This window comes from Scomber scombrus, chromosome 8 (assembly GCF_963691925.1).
Source record: "Scomber scombrus chromosome 8, fScoSco1.1, whole genome shotgun sequence".
NCBI classification, from domain to species: Eukaryota; Metazoa; Chordata; class Actinopteri; order Scombriformes; family Scombridae; genus Scomber; species Scomber scombrus.
Genome location: NC_084977.1, coordinates 18,361,116 through 18,384,564, shown reverse-complemented (window position 1 = coordinate 18,384,564; position 23,449 = coordinate 18,361,116). Strand labels below are relative to the sequence as shown.

The 23,449-nt window shown below is 38.3% G+C and overlaps 2 protein-coding genes across 6 annotated transcripts in view; both read right to left on the bottom strand.

The window, feature by feature from the left end:
- Nucleotides 1-10,334, bottom strand: part of opa1 (OPA1 mitochondrial dynamin like GTPase) — a 37,261-nt gene extending 26,927 nt beyond the window's left edge. Inside the window, exons 1-11 of one of the 4 annotated variants that reach the window (XM_062423952.1) lie at nt 10,197-10,334; nt 9,216-9,540; nt 8,658-8,754; nt 8,346-8,453; nt 7,027-7,080; nt 5,229-5,311; nt 3,130-3,285; nt 1,277-1,330; nt 990-1,094; nt 548-634; nt 193-306 (exon numbers count right to left, since the gene is read on the bottom strand). In XM_062423952.1, the coding sequence (XP_062279936.1) occupies nt 193-306; nt 548-634; nt 990-1,094; nt 1,277-1,330; nt 3,130-3,285; nt 5,229-5,311; nt 7,027-7,080; nt 8,346-8,453; nt 8,658-8,754; nt 9,216-9,540; nt 10,197-10,225 (1,212 nt within the window). In that variant the 5' untranslated portion in view covers nt 10,226-10,334. The remainder of the gene's footprint in view (nt 1-192; nt 307-547; nt 635-989; nt 1,095-1,276; nt 1,331-3,129; nt 3,286-5,228; nt 5,312-7,026; nt 7,081-8,345; nt 8,454-8,657; nt 8,755-9,215; nt 9,541-10,196) is intronic. The other 3 variants (XM_062423954.1, XM_062423953.1, XM_062423955.1) reach the window with 3 other exon arrangements.
- Nucleotides 10,335-14,282: 3,948 nt separating this feature from the next.
- Nucleotides 14,283-23,449, bottom strand: part of atp13a3 (ATPase 13A3) — a 35,722-nt gene continuing 26,555 nt past the window's right edge. The window contains exons 29-34 of one of the 2 annotated variants that reach the window (XM_062423769.1): nt 23,258-23,435; nt 22,822-23,000; nt 22,637-22,725; nt 22,332-22,412; nt 21,439-21,531; nt 14,283-19,867 (exon numbers count right to left, since the gene is read on the bottom strand). In XM_062423769.1, the coding sequence (XP_062279753.1) occupies nt 19,670-19,867; nt 21,439-21,531; nt 22,332-22,412; nt 22,637-22,725; nt 22,822-23,000; nt 23,258-23,435 (818 nt within the window). In that variant the 3' untranslated portion in view covers nt 14,283-19,669. The remainder of the gene's footprint in view (nt 19,868-21,438; nt 21,532-22,331; nt 22,413-22,636; nt 22,726-22,821; nt 23,001-23,257; nt 23,436-23,449) is intronic. The other variant, XM_062423770.1, reaches the window with a different exon arrangement.

Genomic DNA, 23,449 nt, shown 5'->3' with positions numbered 1-23,449 from the left:
CAATATGTGTAGTGATTACAAGCCTGTGAATATGTTATACAGTATGAATCAAAAGTTTGGAAACCCCTTCCCGTTCCCTTGAATGAGGAAGTGTCTCCAAATGTTTTGATTTGTACTATATGAGTGCATCATTTTTTACTGTACTTTCACAGATAAAATTACACAAACACCAGCCAGTCTGGTCCCACGTACCTTGACAGGAGAGCGTGTCATCATCTCTCCAGAGCCCCTGGGAAAAATCCTGGCCTGAGCTATCATCTCCAGCACGCTAGTTTTCCCAGCACTCTGATCGCCAACCACAACCACCTGAAACAGCAGCAGAAGTGGATGATGGAGGACAGAAGAGAAGAAAAGGGCAGGTAAACCAAAAATAAAAGTTATGGAAAAAAGTGGGAAGGAACACAAAGTGCGGAGACAAATGATATTTAGCATGTTTTTGAAAAACACTGAAAAACTACAGCACCTGCATCAACTAAGCAGCCAAAACTGAAATAAAGCCCTGCTTTAATCCGTTCCCAGTCAACAAAAAACTAAATTAGCTCCTTACCCTGGGTAAGTGGTCCTGGGTGTTGTAGTTGGCATCATAGTCAGACAAGATGTCCAGGACTTCAGAATACAAGTCAATAAGGGATTTCTAAAAGAGGGGATACAACAGTAATGTTAAAGCTTAATTACATTTTACTGTATATTAACATTAAAGCACTTAGCTGGCACTTTTACTTCAGGAAATAACTGAAATAATAGAAAAATAACTAATATTACAGGCAAGACACCAGAGCAGCATCAAAGAACCACAGGAATCAAATAAGTATATATACATATAAATATTTATATATATATCAATAAAATATTTCCATGTTCATTGAATGATCATGTGTGATGATGTTATTTTATGTAGTGTTAACACCCACATAAAATTGATTTAATCTTTAAAAGTCAGTGTGTATTGGTGTATTTATTGTGCGTATGCATTTCCATGTGTAACCCACCTTCACTTTCCTTTGGTGAATCCCTTTATCATCTTTTTGCAGAACTACTTTCCTCAACTCTTTATTCTCTTTCTCCAGTCTCTCCAGCATGCGTTGATATTTAAGCTATGAATAAATAGTAGTAAACTATCAACAACCAGCATCAGCAACACTTCACACTCCAAAGAGAATTGGACCTGGTGACAGTATTTGGTTCAGTAGTGCAATAAGAGGATTTATCACGTTATTCAGCTATGAACAATATGATGAATTTGATTTTAACCAAAGCAAGAAAATATTTACTGTACCTGAGTACGAAGCAGTTCCTCCTGAAGCTGGTCTAACCTTTCTTTGTCTGAAGACTAGAGATCAAAGTACAAAAATAGAAAAAGAACAGCAACAAACTGAATTAACGCTTTCTCTTTGAAAGATTTTGATAGTAAGGGCTTCCCGTTACCCGACCTCACAAGCATGAACTCCCACCAGCACCACAAAGGTACGTTACGTGCACACTGTATTACAGAAAGAACCAGAGTTGAAAGTCAAGTTAATGCATGAAGAGAGGAACAAAAACCAGATTTCAAGCAGACAGTTCTTATTGTGGCATTACTCAAGTTTGATCAACAAGCTATGATTCACAAACTGGCACAAATCACAGAGTGAGCCCAGAAAAATCAACCTGAATTTAGATCACAGAATCCTACCTCAATTGTTTATACATTTTGTACACTTGCAATATGTTTGTTGGGATGAGAGACAGGACAGAAAACAGGACACAGCATACATTAACAGGTGGGATTGGCAGCAAAGGAAAGGGAATTTAACAGTCACACCAAACTATGTTAACAAAAACTTTCTACACAACACAGCTAAGACATGAAGTGCTCTGTAAATTATGTTCTAGGTACCAATTGTGTTTTAAAACCTTATGTTTGTTGTTAATGGAGAGACTTGTGATATTTTGGCATTACAAAACTGCAGCTAACAGACTTTAGGCTTGCTGCTCCTGACTGATACTAAAAGTTGGTTCCATTCATGTTAGATTGAAAAAGTGCAGCTCAAACCATGCAGCGACTTGCTACTCGACTCCATGCAGTGCTTCCGTAATAAATAGTGCTTCTGATGATATTCCATCCAGTGAGTCTGAGCTACATCACTTTGCTTTGGGAACCGAGCTACAGAGGCCCATGCATGCCCTTCCGACAACCAACTGGCAAAGAAAATCTTAGCACAGCCTGACAGACGATGGGGTGATATATGGAGGTTAATGCTGGATATTGGGTAAAAGCTACAAACGTGCCAATTTGTCTCCACTACGGATATAATAAATTAAGACGTATTACAAAACTTATTTTAACCCTAACGCCATGTATCAAAGTAGAGGATCAGACACAAACACCTGTAATATAAAATGCAGTAGCCATGCAATAAACACTTTTAGTCAGAGAGGAGTTGGTTTATTGGTGGTGGTTGTGTAATGTGCTGCATTTTACTTTACACAAATTGAACATTGTAGGTTTATCAAAGATTGTATTTACTGCATGGCCACAGCACTGAAATATATTAATGAAATATTTTGCAGCTGTCTGTGTCCATATGTATTAAGTTAACATACAATAATGAACTTCTATACTCTTAGCAGTCAAAGAAAACACTGCCATTATAACCTGATTAGTTTTTTGTTTTTTTACAAGAGTCTGATTTGATTATTTTAATTGCCTATATTGATATATTTTTCACATATTAAGTTAGTTAAACAGCAACTTAACATTAGGTGAAAATCTTGTTTTTGCTGCTCTCTAGTAGTCTATCTTCTGACCTCGCTGCAGTGATGCAGAAGTGTACTCTGGGTTGCAACAGTAAATTGTGACATCCATGTTAGGTGTAGAAACAGATGCACTAGAGTACACTTTTGACCACAATCTATCACACCGGTAAGAGATGCTGGGTGTGGTCAAGGTGCAGTCTTGTAACTTTCTACCAGAGAGGGCAATGAAACAACTTTTTCAGCCTGATGTTAATTACTCTTTAATTAGTTAATTGGTAGGAACTGAAGTTATTAAGTATTCCTACAATATATATTCAGTTCCTAATCTTTAGCTTTGGTCTTTTGATAGGCATTTGTGGGATAGGGCGGATCTAAGTGGGGTAGGACCTTCACCTTGCGTTTCTGTTGAGGGGGGCTGGGGTTCGGAGGCGGACTGGGAGCAGGCTCTGGCGGTGGGGGACGCGCATTATTCGCTGCAGCGGCCCGCCGGACCTCCTCCTCGTGCCGCTGGATCTGCTGCTGAATTAGAATGAGCTCGCCAAGCAGACCCTGCTGGGGTATGTCATAATGAGAGAGATGTAGGAGCGGCAACAAAAACAACAACCAGCTGGTCATTGGGCTGGTCAGCCATACAGGCCAATGCTGCTTCTAAACTAACGGCTACAGCAGAGGAAACCCCGCCTGTGTCTCAGTCACTGGCTGTGACCTTGTTGCTGACTAATTTCAGAGTCATGATTCAGTCAAAGGCTCAAGTTAAACAGAATCAAGGTCTCTAGCTTTGGTAATCTTGCCACCGTCATCAGTGTGACCCAACAAAGTCAGTCTCTCGTACACAAAGGGGAGATGCCAAACTTTGCCAGACTGAAGGCAGAAGAGGCGACTAATACCACAACCAGCGCCTCTCAGCAAGTGGCACCAACAGTGATTCTGTTCTCTTTCCTGACAATCATCATCACTGTGGATTAATAACTCTACGCTATAATTCAGTCGGTTTTCATATTTCTTAGCAGTACAACAAGAGAAAGGAAAATTGAGTTTTATTGAAAATGTAAAATAATAACCAATTTTTTTTGTGATGTATTGAACTGCTCACAATTGTAGTTTATAACTAAGATCACAATATTAAATGTTGGTGCACAAAATGAAATTCTGCAATTCTAAACATGATGGGTCTGAGTATACTGAAGCTGCTGAAGATGATGATGATGATTAAATAAGCAAAGCAAGCACTGGGATATTGCTCTATCAGGGGTGAAGCGTAAAGCCTTAAGGTATAGCAGGTGAAATTTCTTTAGTTCAGGTGTCCCCAACATGAGCACATTATCCATTTCTGTGCTGTTTTTTTTTCACTTTTTCACAAATGTACCTTGATGTGAAACATCAACTTGTAAGTTGTGTCATGTTATACTGTGTGTCATGTTGGAGAACATGATTGCAGACTAAAAGCAGGGCATAGGAGAAGAAAGGCAGCATCTCTTATTTTAATGCAGCTCTCCTAAGAATATTCATATTCAATGTCAAATCTTCACATAAAATCTTGTTGTTTAAACTTTAACTCTGTAATGTTAAAAACACAGAAAAACATAGAAAATAGAACAGCGGTACACTGAACTTTGTCACTGTAGGAAAGAACAAAACACAAAATGAACAAGAGAGAGGACAACAGAAATTAAACAAATGTGAATACAGAGTGAATGGTGTGTGATGTAAAGCTAGACGAAGGAATGATCTCCATGAATGGTACTTCTGGAAAAAAGCATGACATTCTTGTAAGGGCACTCATGAAGCAATGAATAAACTCAGATTAGACTCAATCAGAATAAGTGCCATACAGTGAGTACACGGTATCCTCTGTCAATGCTAAAACCTTTCACATTTTTATGCAACACACAATCTCATTACAGAGGAAGCTGCTCTGTAGTGAGACTTGCACTTAAGATTTAAGACAACTTGCCATTTATCTTATCATACTGTTGAAATTATTCAGTAAAACCATTTTATTCCTATAACATTGCCATAAGCATTAAAATAATTCTGTTCATAACGAGCTGCTAGTGTGAAAAGCACATTTCACATTCAGTGGAACAGACTAAATCAAAAAACACCCACAAATATGATATTTCCTCATTTCAAATAAATGTGGCCTTATTAGCCTTGATGAACTCCCATCAATGCCTACACAATATCAAATTTAGGGGACATTTTAATTACAAGTGCTTTATGAGTATTTACATTTATAAAATTGTTGCCCTTAAATGCATGTTTCTGACAATATTAGGACAACAGGTCTTATCCTTTGAACAATACAAACTCAAATTGAATGTTTTCTGGAGTTTCTGAATAAATTCTGAGTGAATTTGGATCTAGTGCACTACAACTCTTGCCACTGAAGTGAAAGGAAGCCAAGCTGCATTAAAGGATATTTGTGAAACCATGTTGTGGTGAATTAGAGAGGACAAAGCTGACAGTGTCAGCAGGTTTTATGAACTTGCCTTTTTGTATTGCTTGTCGCTGGCATCTTGTGTGGCTGCAGCAGAAGCATCTGTGGCTTTTAGTGGAGGGTCACCTGAGGTTTCTACCAGAAGACACATAACAACACAGAATGAGGTTAGACATTAAAATGCATGACTTACTAAGTGCATAATGCACACAAGCCTAGGTGACAATGCCCGTGGCCAAAAGGTGCCAGATAGCCATTATTTAAAGCATGCCTATGATTAGAAAAAGAAAGACCAGTGTGATTAGATTTCAGATGTTTGGAAAATCTTGCACTGATGTACAGACACATACACTGAGTGGTATTTTTATACAAACTGCAGTAATGTTTACATAGTGCAGTTTTTAGCAAAAAAAAATCGTATTGTTTCAAGAATGCATTTTTAATTTCCTTTTTTCATTCATAATCAAGCTCTAATAGAGTTTCAGTTCAGAGATTAGAACATTCCCTTTTACTTTCTTGGGTAGTAATGAAGTTAAATCTCTAAAGTCTTAACTTATTCAACCACTGAATGCCGAGTCATGAGGAGAACCTAAAACATTCAACCTCTTACAGTGTGCGTCCAATATTAGAGTTCTCTAAGTAATTATAATAAAATGCAAAAAATGTTCAGAAAAAATGCATGATGGTTTGGTTTAAGTATATATTTGGACATAGTTTGCAGAAATTTTGATTTGCACTTTAGTGGGGCTTCTGTGTTATAAAAGCAGTTACTGTAGGTCAAACTTATTAATATTATTGGTTTATATGATGTGAACTAACAAGCTTTTACTGCCATGCACAAAGCAAAGTCTGCTTATAAATAAGGGAGGTGTTTAGAAAAGCACTATGCTGCAATGTGCCATACATAGTCAAATGTGATGTCATGTAGAGGGGATTAAGTTGAAAGGTTATAATGAAGACAAGGAGCCAGGGACACTCCTTTGTTGTTTTTATGAGTCACTCTAAGCTGGGAACCTTTTTGTACAAGTGACTGTGGAAGATCACGTGTTTCCATATCCAACTGAGCATGCCACTAATTGGGCTCATTGAAAAAAAAGTATTTGTTGATTTGCAAATGTTGAAGTTCAGTGGAAGTGTCATGTAGATTGCAGTTAGGGTTAATTTTCCGAACATCTGAGTGGCAATAACTAAAAGCAGAAAGAAAAGAGATCACCCCAAATATTAGTGATTAGAATGTAATTACAGAAAGCAGCCCACACAGGCCAGGGGAGAGAGAGGGTGGAAGTCAAAGGAGGCAAAACACACAGGTAGGACAAAGTGCAGCCAAGGACAGTCAAGTTAAAGAAAGTCACAAGGGAACAGGAGAACATACTAAAGGCAAACACACTGGATTTGCTTTTGAGAGCTCTTCAGACAAGGAGGGAAAAAAATAAAACTAGCACTTGGAATAGTAACCATTCAGGATCACTAATGATTTTAAAATAATTCACAAAGAGGGAGAGCAACTGAAAGGAGCAGGCTTTTACTGATTACAGTAAACAGATATTAGCAACAGAGTCTAATAGGATGTCTGTGGAAATATGCCTACTGCTCTGAATACCCAGAGTCCAAAATGAGACTGTTTCACCATCCTACGGATAGTTCATACATTTCACTGAATACACAACCTGCGTTCACCATGAACAATGCCATTGTTGACAGCAGCACTGGTCTGCAACCTGGAAGCTTGGAAGTCTGCAAACAGGAACGCTACCACAACCATACCAACATCATGGCAAGATGGTGGTCAAACATCAGCGGAAAAGAAAGGAGGGGAGTGGGCAGCGCTACTGAGAGCAGGGTTTACACACCTAACAACAGATGCAGACCAGAAGCTCCTTTGACTTCACTACCCAAACTCACACCTGTGAAGAATGTGGAGGAGGACAGGAGGGTGGGGGATGGGGGGGGGGGGGCGGAGAAAGGAAGAACAACACAAGATAAAAATCATAAAAAGACAGAAGCAGAGGGATGGTGGTCAAAGCAGGGCCACAGCTAAATTATGTGTGTTAAAACAAAAGTCATTGCTGCGCCAAAGCTTCAAGTAAAAAAGCCACTTCATGAGAAGCAGTTAAAGGAGAGCAGCACACCAATACACTGGGCTGGATCCTCAAGGAGACAGCCAATCAAGATGTGGTTAGATTTAAAGGTATTTCCACTGGCTATAGATTTGTAAGTAAAAGAAGACATTTTCTTTGATATTGTTGCATTATGACACAACATATTATAAGTTATTCTGTAACTTGATGGAGTTACCTTCCATAAATGCCTTTTGGACTCAGAGTGCTGAAAACCAAGCAACTGGTCTAAATTCTGCAAAGTTTATTAGAGGAATTTCATGGTGAATTAAAGGTTCCCTGTGGAGTTTTGTGTTGAGCTGATAGAGGAAACCTGAGATTGCTTTACAAATTTCAACAGTGTTGTAAATTGTATGGTGGCAAGTAGATCATTCTGATTTGCTGTTGGCATATGTGTACCATGGTGTGCTGTGAGCAACTATGATGAAAACCCCTGATAAGCAGATGGCGTAAGTGCTTTTCCAAACATCATGAAAGTCAGCGGGAGGGTACGTGGTTAGCCTTAAATGTAGTAATTTATGCATTATATGATACATTACATCTGCGAAATGTAGCAAAGTAATGATCATTTGAAAGTTGGTGTGTGGGCATGATTTCAAGTCATGAGAGATGTTGTCTTTTCAGAGGTGACTGTGACAAAAAAAGTGACACAAAGCAGTTTTGATGTCTTGTTAGTTAATGTTTTGTTTTTTAAATAAATATTGTAACATGAATGTGGAATTGACACTATGTAAATCCATCCATTTGCAGCCACAACCACAGACAGAAGGGTTATAACTCTGAGTCTATGTTATCTCATTCTGCTGGGGGTCACTTTGCGGCAGGAGAAACAGCAGACACTGTTCTTTCAGCCTGGGATATGGCAGTCAGTTGAATTGTTAGGTACATTATATAAAAGCAAAGGCCAACACTGATGTGGAAGACTGGTTTGCTTGGGTGAAATTACTGTTGCCTGGACACTGGACTAAACACTCTTCTGTCTATAAATAATAATTTATTTTGTTAAGATGCAGTAACTTTATAAAGACACGGTTAAGATTTTGTTCACTCACCAGAAGACAGGAGGCTTTTGAGGAAGCTGAAGTTCTCTCCTATCTTGTCTAAGTCAGGTAGTAGTTTGGCTATTTCCTCAATCTCTGGTAGAGCTTTGGTGAGTTTATCTGTGGACAAAACAGATGATCGGTCAAGTGTGGAGAAGACAGAAAGGCAAGAAGGTAGAAAGTATTTTATGATGCATAAATGTGCAGCCACATTTCAAGTATAACCTTTATTTTACAAAGAAGACATGTCCAGTTATTTATTTAACTTATAAGATGTAAAATTGCATGTCTCTCACTACATGGCACTGAAATTAAAACACTTACCGAGGTCAATTTGTTCACTCAGCTCCCAGACAAAATCAGGAATGACCCAGTTGTATTCACTAAAATCAGGCAGCATGTCCTTCCACTCTTCATAGGTCTGTGGGTATAATGACACGCTTGTGTTATCTTCGGATAAACAATATATAATAATAATAATATGAATCTACTTTATATTATATTAAAAGTGTGTTTGGAAATAAGACTGTGTGAAAGAGAGGATTTTCTACTGCTTTGAATAAGTAGCAGGGTAAGATCACAGCTGGAAAAACAACCAATAAATTATAACCATTGATGGGGAAATTGTATGAATCTGGGTGGGTTTTTGTTACTTAATGGCAAAATTAAAATTGTGACTACTAATGTTCGTAGTACCCTTGTAAACTGTCAGTTTGTTTGGAAGCTCATGTGAAAATATCTCATTTCTCGGGTCTTAAGTCATTGAGAACTATGAAGAAATGTTCATGGCAGAAAAGGTTAATAAACCATGGCTTACAGAGTCTCTAATATTCATAAAAGATTAAAAAGAAGTGATGAGACAATTGCTGACTCCATACTGACCTTCTTAGCTGTGTACCCTCCTCCCACTGCACTGCCCAACAGGATGTATCGGAGCTTTAGCAGCCTGGCAGCAAGGCGGACCATCCAAAAGTTGCGCTGCTGCTGGTGGCCACGTCCCCCTGACCCTGGGGGAGGCTTAGGTGGCCGCATGGGCAACCGCGACATGGAGGTGAAATAGCGGGCTGCCGTGCGATGAGGTGGCCGCTGGGGATTGGTGTTACCCGAGTAGCGGTGGTGGATGGCACGAGACAGAGGGTGCAGCTTCTGGAGCGGTACCCGAAATCTCACCCCCATGTTAGTGGAGACCAGGTTCCTGCAAGCCATGCTGAGATAACAGAAATTGAGCAACACATTAAACAATCTCACCTTCCTGAAACTCATGATGTGCTATCATCATTAATAATCTCAAATGAAGTTACTATAGGAGCTAGGGGTGGTAAACAGATTTGGGGTGGTAAACAGAAAATAACTTAGAGATAAAAAAGGACTAGCGTGTGATATGGTACATATATGGTCATACTCTGACTTGATAAAGTTAGCTAAATGGTCCTTTTAGTACAAAGTAGCACCACAAGACGCTGAAGACATTTGGTACAACTTTAAAGCAACAGTGTATACATAATGTTGAATATATTGTACAGACATAGATAATATAAAGCTACTAGTCCAGACCCGTGTCGTCTAGTTAAGGTTTAGCTATTTGACCAAAGCTACGTCAAAATCCACAACAGCAGCTAAGGCCTGTTTATAATTAAGATGTCAGTGACACTAACTCATGTATATGCTTTGTGGGGATTCAGTTAGGTTTTTGAAACATAAAGCTTTTTAATTAGGACGACAGATATTCACATTAAGGAGGTGGTCCCGCTGTCCTCAGCTGTCAAAATGAGCAGCTAAGCTACATCTGCGCTTAGCTTTCCCCGCAGCTACAACACCTAGCTGACGTTACTGATCCCTAACCTCGTTTAAACGGGAACTTACCAGCCAGCTTTGCTCCCGACACGCAACATGGTGCTGCTATTAACAAACGGATTTGTTTTAAAATGTAGTCTTTAGGCACTGTTTAATTCATCTTTCCAATTGGTACACATTTGCTTGCCTGTTATGGCAGCTGAGTAGCTCGTTAGCTAGCAAGGACACAGCTCAGAATGACAGTCTACTTCCGGTGAATCGGTACAACCTCCAAATCAGCACCAACAAAAACAACCCCTCCAGGCGAAACAGTTCCGATGTACAATCACCGGCCACTTCATTAAGTACACCTGTGCAATCTTATTCAATCCAATTCAACAGCTCTTCCATAAATTCTACATTTATGAAATTTTTACATTTTCAGTTTTTGTTGATATATCAAAAAGATGAATTATACTTTATGTTTATTATTGTGTTCCTACTAAGAGGTGGTGGTGTACTAAGGTGCATTATATTGAATGGTTTTCCTTATATGTTGCCCCCATCATGTATGTTAATGGGGTCGACAAAATATTAGGAACACCATTCAATATAATGCACACTTATACACCACCATCTCCCACTATGACCTCAATAATAATCATAAAACAGAATTATCACCTTCTTGACAATGTCAACAAAATCTGAAAATGTATAAACTTCATTAATGTAGAATTTAAAGCAGACTTGTTATATTGGATTGCATTAGATTGCACAGGTGCACCTAACAAGTGAGTGTAATGCTGCACCGTCTCACCCACTCAGGCTCCTCTTAGATCCCTTCATAGACAGCACCCTGAACTGCCTGGTTACTTTCTCTTGCTATAAATATTCCCCCTGTTCATACTGACCATCACAAGATCACTTCATAAAGCACTTTCGATGTAAGTGATGGGGGACAAAATCCACAAGCGTCCTTCCATGCAAAGGTATATCTAAAAAGGTTAATGAACGTATATGAGGCTTTGGCTGTCCAAATAAGTCAAATCACGTTAATATCGTTCAAAGTTAGTCTTTGTAGTACCAAAGCTGTTAGTAGTGTACTTCCATTGCAGCTGAACAAGAACAACTGAGACACAGAAAGGTTTTTTTTGTTTTTTTTTACTACAAAGACTGTAACTGTGGAAGATATCCACTTTATTTGAATAGCTCAGACCAGGGAAGCTTCATATAAGCTTCAGATAAACTTTAAAATACATTTCTAATTGAAACAAGGACTATGGATGTTGTCTCCTATCACTTGCATCAGTGGTTCCCAACCTGGATTAATATAAGGGGTTATGAGATTGGGCAGGATAGGACAACAGTAAAAACATACTTTGGACACACACAAAAAAAGTTTTCTACTACTTTTTGCATTGCTCATTGTGAATTGCTGTATTTTATCTTCTCAAGCCTCTAAACATTATCTTTAATTTATCTCAAGATTCAAGATTCAAGAACTTTATTTAGCCATTTGTGTTTGCACACATAGGAATTTTTGTGCGGTTTGTTCAGAGTCAAGACAAAAATTTAAAAAGACACACAAGAAGGACACATTCATAAAACACATACACATACTAAAAAAAGTGCATAAAACCCTGTGTAAGGGAAAAGTTAGGAAGACACTATAAATAAATATAATAAATTAAATATGGTATGATATAATGTGATGTGAGGTAGTTCATCTTGTTTTGGCCGAGAGTCTTACTGTGGCAGGGAAGAAGCTGTTAAAGAAACGTGTTGTGTTTGTGATGATGCTGTCCGGTCGTCTGTGTCTGAGGTTGTATGTGCATTGTTTGTGTTTGAGCAGGGAGTGAGCTGGATGTAGTGTGTCTCTGGTGATTCTCTCTGCTCTTTTTTGACAGCGCTGTGCGTAGATTGTGTCCATGGAGGGGAGTTCGGTTCTGGTGATCCTCTCTGCAGTCTTTATGACTCTCTGTAGAGCCTTCCTCTCTGTCTGTGTGGTATTCCCATACCAGACATTGATACCTGTGGTGAGGATGCTCTCTATCAGTCCTTTGTAGACCTGGGTGAGAGGGCGACAGTGCAGACCAGCTTTTCTGAGCAGCCTGAGGAAGTACAGTCTCTGCTGGGCTTTTTTCACTGTGGCAGCAGTGTTCAAAGTCCAGCTCAGATCAGATGTTACCTGTAGTCCCAGGAATCTGTAACTATCAGCCCTCTCCACCTCAGTCCCCTTGATGATGAGGGGCTGCAAGGGGGGTGTTTTTTTTCTAAAGTCCATTATTATTTCTTTTGTCTTCTCTGTGTTGAGGCATAGGTCGTTCACCTCACCATAGACAAGAATGTCATTCACCAGACTCCTGTAGCCCGACTCGTCCCCCCCCTTGATGAGGCCCAGGATGGTGGTATCATCCGCATACTTAATGATGATGGTGTTGTCCTGGGTGGAGACACAGTCGTGTGTGTACAGGATGAAGAGTTTAGGACTGAGACAGCAGCCTTGTGGTGATCCTGTGTTGACGGTGAGCTCTGCAGACACCCTCCTTCCCATCCTCACCACCTGTGGTCTCTCAGTCAGGAAATCCAAGATCCAGTTACAGGTGGGAGTCGGGACGCCGAGGTCTGTGAGCTTCTCAGTCAGCCTGCCCGGGCGGATGGTATTAAAAGCAGAACTGTAATCCAGGAACAGCGCTCTGACGTATGTACCTCTGCTGTCCAGGTGTTGCAGGATGTGATGTAGAGCAAAGGCCACTGCGTCGTCCACTGAGCGGTTGGGGCGGTAGGCGAACTGGAGGGGGTCGGTCGTGCTCGGAACTGTGTGATTGATGTGTGTGAGAACCAGTTTTTCTAGACACTTCATGGCGACTGGCGTGAGTGCCACTGGCCTGAAGTCATTCAGCGTGGATGGGTTTGGTTTTTTTGGGACCGGTACAATGGTGGAAGATTTAAAAATACGGGGGACTACTGCTTGGTTTAAAGACAGATTGAAGATGCCTGCATATACACCAGTGAGTTGTTCTGCGCAGGCCTTCAAAACTCTAGGAGGGACGCCGTCTGGTCCAACAGCCTTGTGGGGGTTCACTGGTACCCCCACAAACTGGTAGACAATGCAAAGTGTGAGGAGGGGTTCCAGGATGTTCAGTATGAACAGGAGGAATGATTAAAGAGTGCACATGTGTTTCTATTCACATGGCCATCAGACATGAAACATTGTGAACCTATCCTTTTAGGGCTGTATATACAATAACATTTGGCCAGTGGGATAACACAAATTAAACAATACCGACAGCCTTTACAGGCATATACATCAGACACAGTGTTTATTACTATGTGCATAGAAACCTTGTAAATTTGATTAGTGTTATTTTAGACTCTCCCTGTCATGTTCTCAAGCAGCATGCAAACTCGCAGACTTTCGATATGGACATTGCACATAAAAGGATGGAAAAACAAAAACAGACACCATCCTAAGTGCAACCACAGAGTTTAAATAGACAATACTGTTATGACTGATAAAGGTGTCATTTGAATAAACAGGTGGAACGTGTGTTCTTACTTGTGTGACATGTTTTCTGTCTAGGAAAGTGTAATTATTTATTACATATCATATAGGAGGATCACAAAGACCTAATGTATTCAAGAGTTGTGGCAGTCAGACAAAAATTCCAAAAAACTGATTACCAACAGCATTTGTAATACTAAGGCTAATCTTAAGGATCAATTAATTTTACACCAGTGGGAGCAGGGACCACACTATACTGATGCTTGGGTAACTCAAACCATAACCCCAATTTATAGGTCGGATTCTAAAAAGTAATTTTTTCTAAACTGAATACAAGCACAATCTCGTTTTAAAGCCTGCTCTCAATGAGGTATATTATTCATGAATATGGAGGATGACACCAATGTGTCCTTACAGCCCTCAATATCCCACAATAAATTATGTGCTGCAGTTACTTACACTTACAAGATCCGTGTCAACTTGTAGAGTGAGTAAATATCTGGATACAACTTAGATACACTCTGATCCATATACTCAGACTTGCTACATATTTGTAATTTGAGGCTTCCTAACCATTCTCTAGCATATAAACTAATAATTATCTGCAGCCTATGTAATATCCCACTTATCCCAAATGAACAGAAATAACTAGACCTGCAGCAAAATGTTTTAAGAACATTTATTGAAAAGAAAGAAATCAAGATAAATCTGAAATACAATCTTCAGGGAAAAAGAAATGAAAATAAATAAAAAATAAATTATAAAGTACAAAAAATTCCCCCAAAAAATGTACATCTCTGCCAATAAAAAAAATACATACACCCAAGGTGAGTCTCTTGCTGAGGTGTGGGAGCTGCAAATAAAAGCGCACCAAATAAACTGTTGTGAAAGCACTGACATACAGATGAATTGTAATAAAAACTTTTACAAACTGTATATTTTCCTTATTTTGGGTATGAACTTTTATTATTTTCTCTATTCATTACAAAGACACACATTTCCCTGAGGAAACAACATCCACGTGAGGCTTCATGTACTCAGTGGCCGACTCAATCTAAATGCCATTCAATGGTTTGTTTAAAATACATGATGTGAATAAGAGGCCGATGCTAACTGTCAACAGTCAGTATATGTTGTACCTGTATAAGAGTAGAAGTTTCAGCATAAAATCCATTGCTTTGACATAGCTGTGTCACAATAAAAAGGCAAAACTGTAGCGTAGAAGAAAAGCAGTAGCAATATTGACATGTTGCAAGTCATTAAATTGATTTATTTTCTGTATCAATGTGCACAGTTATGACACAGCTGTGACTGGATCATTTTGCCACTAGCAGCAATATCATCACCTCTACAATAGACCGCTGAACAGCAACGCATTCTTTTTGCCAATTACATTTTAATTTAACATGGATGCAAAAGATATTTTTAAAAAAATCTAGACAGAAAAAAAAAGATGAATGAGCAGACAAAAAAGTAACAAGATTGTCAGATGTTGCTCTTACTCTGAATTCACCAAGTGGAGGAGCTAAATACACTACATCCATTTAATTCCCTTCTTGTGTCAGATCAGATGATTGGTTTCATACAAAATGCTGAGACTCAAGAGAAGAAAAGCTGAGAAGTACGCCTATTTTGGTGACTTGAAGTCTTTCCAGTCTGTGTCTTTTAACTCTAAAAGAAGACATTTTCTGTATTACTGTATATTCACCCAAGTGCCCTATTCATACTTCACAATAACTGATTAAAATTGTGAAATAAATGCCCAGGATTCATGCCCAAATAAAGGAAATCCAAGCTAATGCAACTTCATAACAAAAGTGGTACAAACAAATCCAAAAGAAAGTATAAATTAAAAGTAGAAAGACAACTGATTGTAACACAGTACCAAAATAGTAGAAAAAGACACACCAGCCCTTTGATAATCCAAAAACCTTACATTTTTATAACTAAATCTTTTGACTTTTATGCACACACTAGAAATGTACATCTCATATATACAGATAAAATCCAACCTCTAATATTATTATCTCCATTTAAAGTTCACTTCTGCTCAGTCAAATCAGAATTGACAGAACTGAACACAGGCTAAAATTATTGTTTTTCTAATAACCAATACAGATGTGATCAAATGTTTTTAAATCTTTGGAAATATAATCAATAACCATGGTATTGCATTGCATTCAAAAAAACAAAACCACTGTTTTTGTTCTTTTCATAACATTCAATTTTAGCCTCAGTAGGTATCAAGAAAAGAAAAAAAAGAAACCCTGAAAGATAAAAAAAAAGAAAATACTGCTGAATATTCAGAAGCATAGAAACCCATGTGGCCTATCAGCCACATTATTTAACTATAACAAAACTAAAATGACAATTTCATGACAAACCATCAGAATCTTTCTGCAAGGTGGCACAAGTATCCCTATTTGAACCATGTTATGCATTTCTCATCAGTTTCATCTAGTATCTATCCTCCTTCTCAGTCTGACCATGAAGCTATTAAAGTAACAACATAACTTTGCAAATCAAATACATAAAAACTATTCTACTATTCTATAACTATCACATTTGGGCTTTAAAAACAGAATGGATCACAAGTTTCATATGCATCTGTAATATTACTACAAGTATTTCAATAGACAATGGCTTTTAAGAACTGAGCAACTTCAGACTTTTGAGTGACGTTGCTGATATTATGGAAATCTGTTGTGATATTGGATTTATATGAATCAAATGATTCATAATCACCAAATACATGATAAAATGGCAAATTATACAAAGGGGCTGTTACCAGATGTTTGAGAAATAATTTGCTTAATTTTAGTCACATTACGTTGATATTCTTTTGACAAGATGTTGCATAACCACTGATAAGCACTCAAGAGTATACACAGGGACATGTCATTTAAAATTAAGAAAATTAAAGCATAAAATAATGACAGGGAGGCAGCTTTGTGGAGAATACAGTTATAATGTCATTGGGAGGCAGCTACATATGTTTTGGTATCTTTGTTCTAAAGTGATACTTGACCCAAAATCTGTCTTTGGATTATGAAACACCATCTCTGGTGGCTGTAGAAAAGGCTGTTTGTTTTCTTCTTACAACAGTGTCAGCTTGTATTCAGTCAATTACAATTTTTTCCCAATTGTGCCAAATTGTATGGCTGAAAAGTATCAAAATGCAAATCAAAACTCTATAGTGCAAACTGCTTTTCCACTACCCCGCTTTGGGATTGATTTGAACTTCCAGATTTAATTTCCCGCTTTCAGATTTTTATAAAGAATGAAACTACAGACCTCTAGTCACCTTTGTAATCTACAAATTGTGAGTGAGTTTTAGATACTAATGAACAGACTTGGGGGAGTATCACTTTAAACATCAAAGAGAGAGCAGTGAACATAAAATGTAGCCCTTAACTCTCCATGCAGGTAACCTATGTGCAATACATGAACACAATGTTAATGTTAATCAGCATCCATATTGTGCAGGGTGTGCTGTTACATGGATGTTCTGAATGTGCTGAGAGCAGCGAGCTGATGAGACGCACAATGCCTTGCCTTAGTTTACCATCACTCTTAATTAGTCTTCCATAGGAAGAAAGGTTTTACTGAGACGGTTACGGACATTTATAAAAAAAAAAATAAAAAAAATTAAAAAAAAGTAGTATGGCTCTCAGGAGCCCATCAGCCATGAGTTTAAAGATGAATGATCTAAAACATCATGTTTCATGCATTTGGATAATTGTCCATGAGAACCAGCAAGATGCATGCAGTTTCTTCTGCAGATGTTTTAATACAGAGATGTACATGTAAAATATTCTTAATACTACCGTAATGCTGTGTATTTGTAGTAATAAATCTAGTTTTGCACGCCTTTAAAACATGACCACATAGAGCTGGTGTCTTGCACGTCTTTGCATGCTTTCAGTCTCCTGTCTGATGTCATTAGATAGTGACAGGAAATGGCTCATAAATGCAAAAACAAGATTCAATTTTTACAGCAATGCTAGTGGCTCATTAGATTGTGATGCTGCTATTTCTACGCTTTACCAATACCAGGGCAAAAAAAAATTGGACTAAAGGGGAGTGCCCGAGGAAAGGCAACGTTGTCCCCTGCGGTCTTCGGTTACAACATGCATGCAATGAGAGTTCAGTCATCACTTTTAGAGGTATCCTGTTGGGAGCTGAAGTGTTGTTGACTGGTTGGTGGAATGACATGAAATACCAGGAGATTAAAAAAAAATTCATGAGAATTCATCGTCTGTACATCATGTCTGCCAAATTTCATGGCAAAACAGCTGATAATTGTTGACATATTTCACTCTGGACCAACAGACCAATGCTACTTGCAATTCCTTGGTTTATGATTCGTTTTTCTTATTGTGTTTTTGTATATTTTCTAAATAATATCTTTGATAAGATGGATAGCCTGCCACAGGTCCCAGCCCATGGTTGAGTGTGGATGAATACATCTGTTTGTGTATAAGGCTCTCTCACTTATACTTTTTTCAAAGCCATCAGTTCTTGAATGTGTATAAAAGTTTTGGCCAAATTATGAGAAAATATGCAACCTCAGATTAGTTTGAGGTTAATAATTGTGTAGTTTCAATCATCAATATGCACGTTTAGTGTATTTTGTGAGAAAGTTTTGCAATAAAAAATATACAAACAAAAAAACACTTCCTTAAACCTACTTTGCCTACTTCTAGTAACAGCAAGTCACTTTCTACATTTATTTTAAATTAAATTAAAAGTGGCCGAAAACAACAGTATGATTTTATGGAAGGTGATGGTTGATGACACATCAACACAATAAATACATTTAATGAAAGCAGGTAAAATTATCCTGTCAGCTCTTACTAAAAATATATATATTTAGAATTATTGTACAGATTCCAAACCCTACAAAATTTAGACATGACCCTTTCAATTATTTAAGTTTTTTTCAGACCTGTATCATCAGTGACAATCAATTTTTGTGTTCACTTGCAAGTGTGAATATGAACTTCAGCTGGTTGATTGCAAGCATTCAAAGACTCCTAATCTGCTGCAATGTACAGTGTGCTTGACAGATTATTTGAATACAGGCTTCAAATTAGTCATTTTATTCATCACTGGGGGTCTATGGTAAGTTTTTATTTTTGGTTATAATTCTATGCTTTCTAATGAGTGCTTGCCAGGTGGTTATGCAAGCTCATTAAAACAACATGTATGTACAGTATATTAACTGTATAAGACCACTACATAGTAGCAATCCGAGCCTGCACTGCCCACAACACAGGTTACGCACTAAATGAACGGCCTAATTGTGCGATGGTGACCGCACAAAAATATGAAGATTTACATTTTTGCTGCTACAGATCAGACAATGACCACTTCCAAATCTTTCCAATATTCACCGTTGTTTGACAAGCTCAGTTTTTAAGTGGAACCTCTTTTTACATTAATTTTCCTCAAAATCCAGAGTCTGTGTCAAACAACCCTCTTAATCTCAGTATTTTTAACAATTATATGACATAAATCTTCTGGCACAAGACCTACACTTCCCATGATGTTCCTGACAGCACATGTATGTCAGAGGCTAGCTCTGAAATAGACTCAAGTCTCTATTGCCCCTCTATACCCCTTCTAGACAGACACAGTCAGGCGGGTATTAAATTCTTGGTCAACACGCTAATCTGACCTGGCTTCTCAACGCGCCTATGTGTCGAATGTTGTTCAGCTTAGGTGAACAGGCCTTGCTATAAGCGATGGGAATTTAATTTTACTGATGTAAGTAAGAGACCTGAGTGGGCAAGCCAGAGAGAGCAAGAGTTCAGAGATAACAGAAACTTAACTTTATTTGGTATTTATGTGTAAGTCTATAGTTTTTGCAGTAATGTCTCTGGAACTACAGTATTAGATGTGAGCTTCTGAACAGTAACAAATAAATAGCCTGTGACAGTTTCATATGAATAGATTGAATGTGCGTTCGCCAAACATGTGTCATGGTCATGTCTCCTGTCTCCTGTAAGACATCCAATACCCCCTGTATTGGATACTGGGAGGGGGGTTGTGGATGCTAGGAGTTGATCATGATTTGATAGGCGGAGCCATTTTCTGGGCAGGGCTTGGCTTCAGTAGTGGTGGTTGGCTTTGGTGGCCAGTCGGGGTCAACACTGAGCTCCTGGGCCAGATGCATGTAGCGAGCCTTGGGTGTCATCTTGCGTGGACAGCACACCCAGGACAGACACTTGTGCGCCCGCAGGTCTATGCCTCCCTGAAAATACCACAGCCCCAAAAATAAATAAATTAAATAAAAATACCAGAAAAAAGGAGTAAAGGGAGGGAGAAAAGGTTCAATGAATGAGTGTCAGATAGTTTCTCTAAAACATTTCTACTGACAACAGCAAATCACATCAGATAATGGCATGCTAGTATCATGCAAAATTTAAAACTGTAGAGGAACCAGTTGTCTAATCCGTAGGTACACTTTCTTTATAATGTTCAACTATTACAATTATGCATGCATGCAAGTCATTCAAAACAAAATTCAGCATGACAACGGTTTGAAGGAGTTGGCGGTAGACAGCTTAAAGACTGAGCCTACTCCTTAAAAACAAGCTCATGGAGTCAAAGATCAAACACAGATTAAAAAAATATACAAGTAAATTTTGTCATTAACATTATATATGGAAAAGGCAATTAGGTTAGCCTGCTTCAAATTCAAACATACTGTACTTCATGGGAACCACTGACAGTGTCATCTGAGATAATTAGCTAGGGAAGCTAACAGACAAGTGCAGCAAATAGAGCTTATTAAGGCCAGTCGAACTGGAGGAGCAGTAGACGGAAGGAGAAGAGCTAACAAGCACTCATACTTCTAGAAAACAAAAGCAATGGGACATATCGAAGCCTTGAATCAGTTTGAGCAATTAAAATTTTCAAGAGGGAGAATAATAACTGGCCACATTTGTATATTTATGGACAGAAACTGTAATTTTTAAAAAAAAGTTCTCCAACATAAATGTTTGCAGTGTTACAGATACATGTGCATGGTAGCATATCACACCATAAAAATCTAATTGTTATCTACAGTATATTGAAGCAACATTGATATGAAGCTGAACTGAATTAACGCCAAATTCATTATATTGCACTTAAATGTCACCAAATTCACAGATAAAAGGTTGAAGTTGTTTTAAATTATGCCTGGATTTGTATTGTGGGACCAGATTCTTATATTAACTCCACCATCAAATCTCATACAACTTTCCATCTAATCCTACCCCTTATTCCAATTGCCAGGTTTTCAACCCATCAACAGATGCACCAATTTTGAAAAGGTATCAATCATTAGGCTGTTTGACAAGTTTAAGTATACTTAAGTGTAAAGAATGCAAGTGCATTCCTCATTTGATTTTCCCAACCAGCTTTAAATTAGATGAATAATGTTCCAGTCATAACGCCACTTATTTGATCTCTTACCTACTGTAAAATGTGTTAATCATCAACAGTGATAATCATCAGCGCTCAATCTGGAAACAGCTTCAACTTCAACAAAAATATCTTCACTAAAATACTTTTATTTAAGAACAGCTTAACTCTAAAGTTTTTTGAAGTAAATCTGTAACTGTTATCAAGCATGAACTGAGTGCCCATGAGCAGTGCATGAGAGGGAGAGGACAGATAATATGAGACTTAAGTCCATCACATGCATGTCTTGGTTAGAGGTTACAATAGAAAGGTGCGGTCTGCAACATCAGAGAAAAGAAGTAGGGACAGAGAGAGTGAACACCACACAAGAGGAAAATGAAAGGGCTATAGAACAAGGTGTCAGATTTTCCCAACCTGTGGTGTCGGGGTGGCAGGAGTGTCGCCAAAGCTGCCCTGTTTGTCTCGGCTGAACACAAGCTTCCATAAGACGATGTCAATGATGAAGGTCTATGGAATAGCGCAGTGGGCAGGGGAAAGAATTACAGAGAGGCTAATTTGATTTCACATAACTAATAGCTGTGCTATTTTTTGCACAGAGGTCTTCAATTGTTTTTGCAGTCACATTGTATCAGAGGCTTTAAAAAAATCATGTGTGGAAATATTTTTCTTCCACAAGGTTGTGCGTTAATCATCATATAAGAGGTTAAAACTTTGACAAAAAAAGAAATTACACAAAATTAGTGAGAAGAAAGTGCTCGGTTAACATTGTTTTAAAATATTGAAAACTTGGGTGTCATTTTTTGATTTTGTGTAAAATGATTTAGGTTGTTTTTTTAATTCACTGAAAAGGTTAAAGGAGTTTGCACTGGTAATTTAGAAAATGGTGCCTTCTAGGGTGTCTGCTAAGCAGTGCATGTATGGAAGGGCAGCCAGCTATTAGGAAGGAAGAGTGTGGCAGGCCAGAATAAACTATCTACTATCATGAAGCTATGCAGAAATAAGTTATAACATCGGCCTATCCACAAATTAGAGAAAAAAGCCTGAAATGTAAATAGTTTTACTAAAAATGAATTTGAAAAAAAAAAAAAAAACACTATCACATACTTAAGTGTTAACTCCTACAGATACCATAGAGCGTCTCCTCAAGCACAAAAATATTTTCATTTTATGACAAAATTTCTTTTCAACACAACATTGATCCTGCTGTCCAGCTAAATGACACAAAGATGAGCACACTGCATGAGAAAACAAAAACTGGATATGAGAAAAGGATCTATTGTTACCACGTGATTACATGTGTGTCTTACCTCTACCAAAACAGACACAGCAGCATTGACTAAGATGATCAGGGAGAGTTTTAGCCTCCATTCAAATGGAACACAAACAATCTGTACAGAGAGAGAGGGACACAAAAACACTAAACATCAATGAAAGCTCACCAAGTTATAATTAGCAGGACAGCCTTGTTTAATTCACGTCTTCATGAAATCATGGACTTGGCCGTAAATTGAAAGAAAAGAAAAAAAAGATACTACAATGCTCAGCAGTGATGAAAAAAAGCTACACTTTAAACCAGCGCTGAGTAAATGTGTGTTTCTCGAGCTCCTCTTACCTCTAGAAACTCATCAATGCTTTCAATAGGATGGAACATGATGAACAGCAGGAAAGCGTACAAACCCACAGCAGATAGCACAAAAGGCCCTGTGGAAAGCAATAAAAAAAACACAAATTTAAAATACATAAAGTACATTTGTACCACTTTAGGACAGATTTATTTGTGTTAAGCAAGTTACTTACAATTTTTGTAACTAGGCTGTCTGAATGGTTTGCCCTTTGAGAAGACAATGGCAACAATGAGATACTGGAAGCAGGACACATAAAAGAGGCTGGTGTTCTCATAATTTTTGATGTTGTGGTCGTCCACTTCTGTGTTGTTGAGGTCAGACATGTTAATGTGTGATGAATGGTTGCAGACACTGGGAGAGAGGAGTCAAAGAATATGTTTAGTCCGCAGTCAAAATACAGGAATCTAAATTTGCCTGTGCACAAACAAATCATTTCTAGATGTACAAGATTGATTTAAATGTAATATTCATTACATGCTTGCTTGCTTAAGAGCAGTCTCTATGTCCCTGATCATTGCCCACAAACTGAGCTATTTCACATTTAAAAAGCATGGTAACAATCATGTTGAGATGGCTGCAGTTCCTCCGTAATGACAGAAAGTACTCACTCGGAAAGCGGTGTCCAGACCATGTACCAGGGCTGCTGTCGGACCCAAAGGAATGTAATGGTCTGGAAGCCCAAGCAGATGAGGATCTGGGTCAGCACAGAGAACAGCAGAGGCCCTGAGATCAGACCTGATGGGGGACGACGTGACACCAGCTCTTTCCACGCTGGGTTCAGACTCACTGAGGAGGGAGAG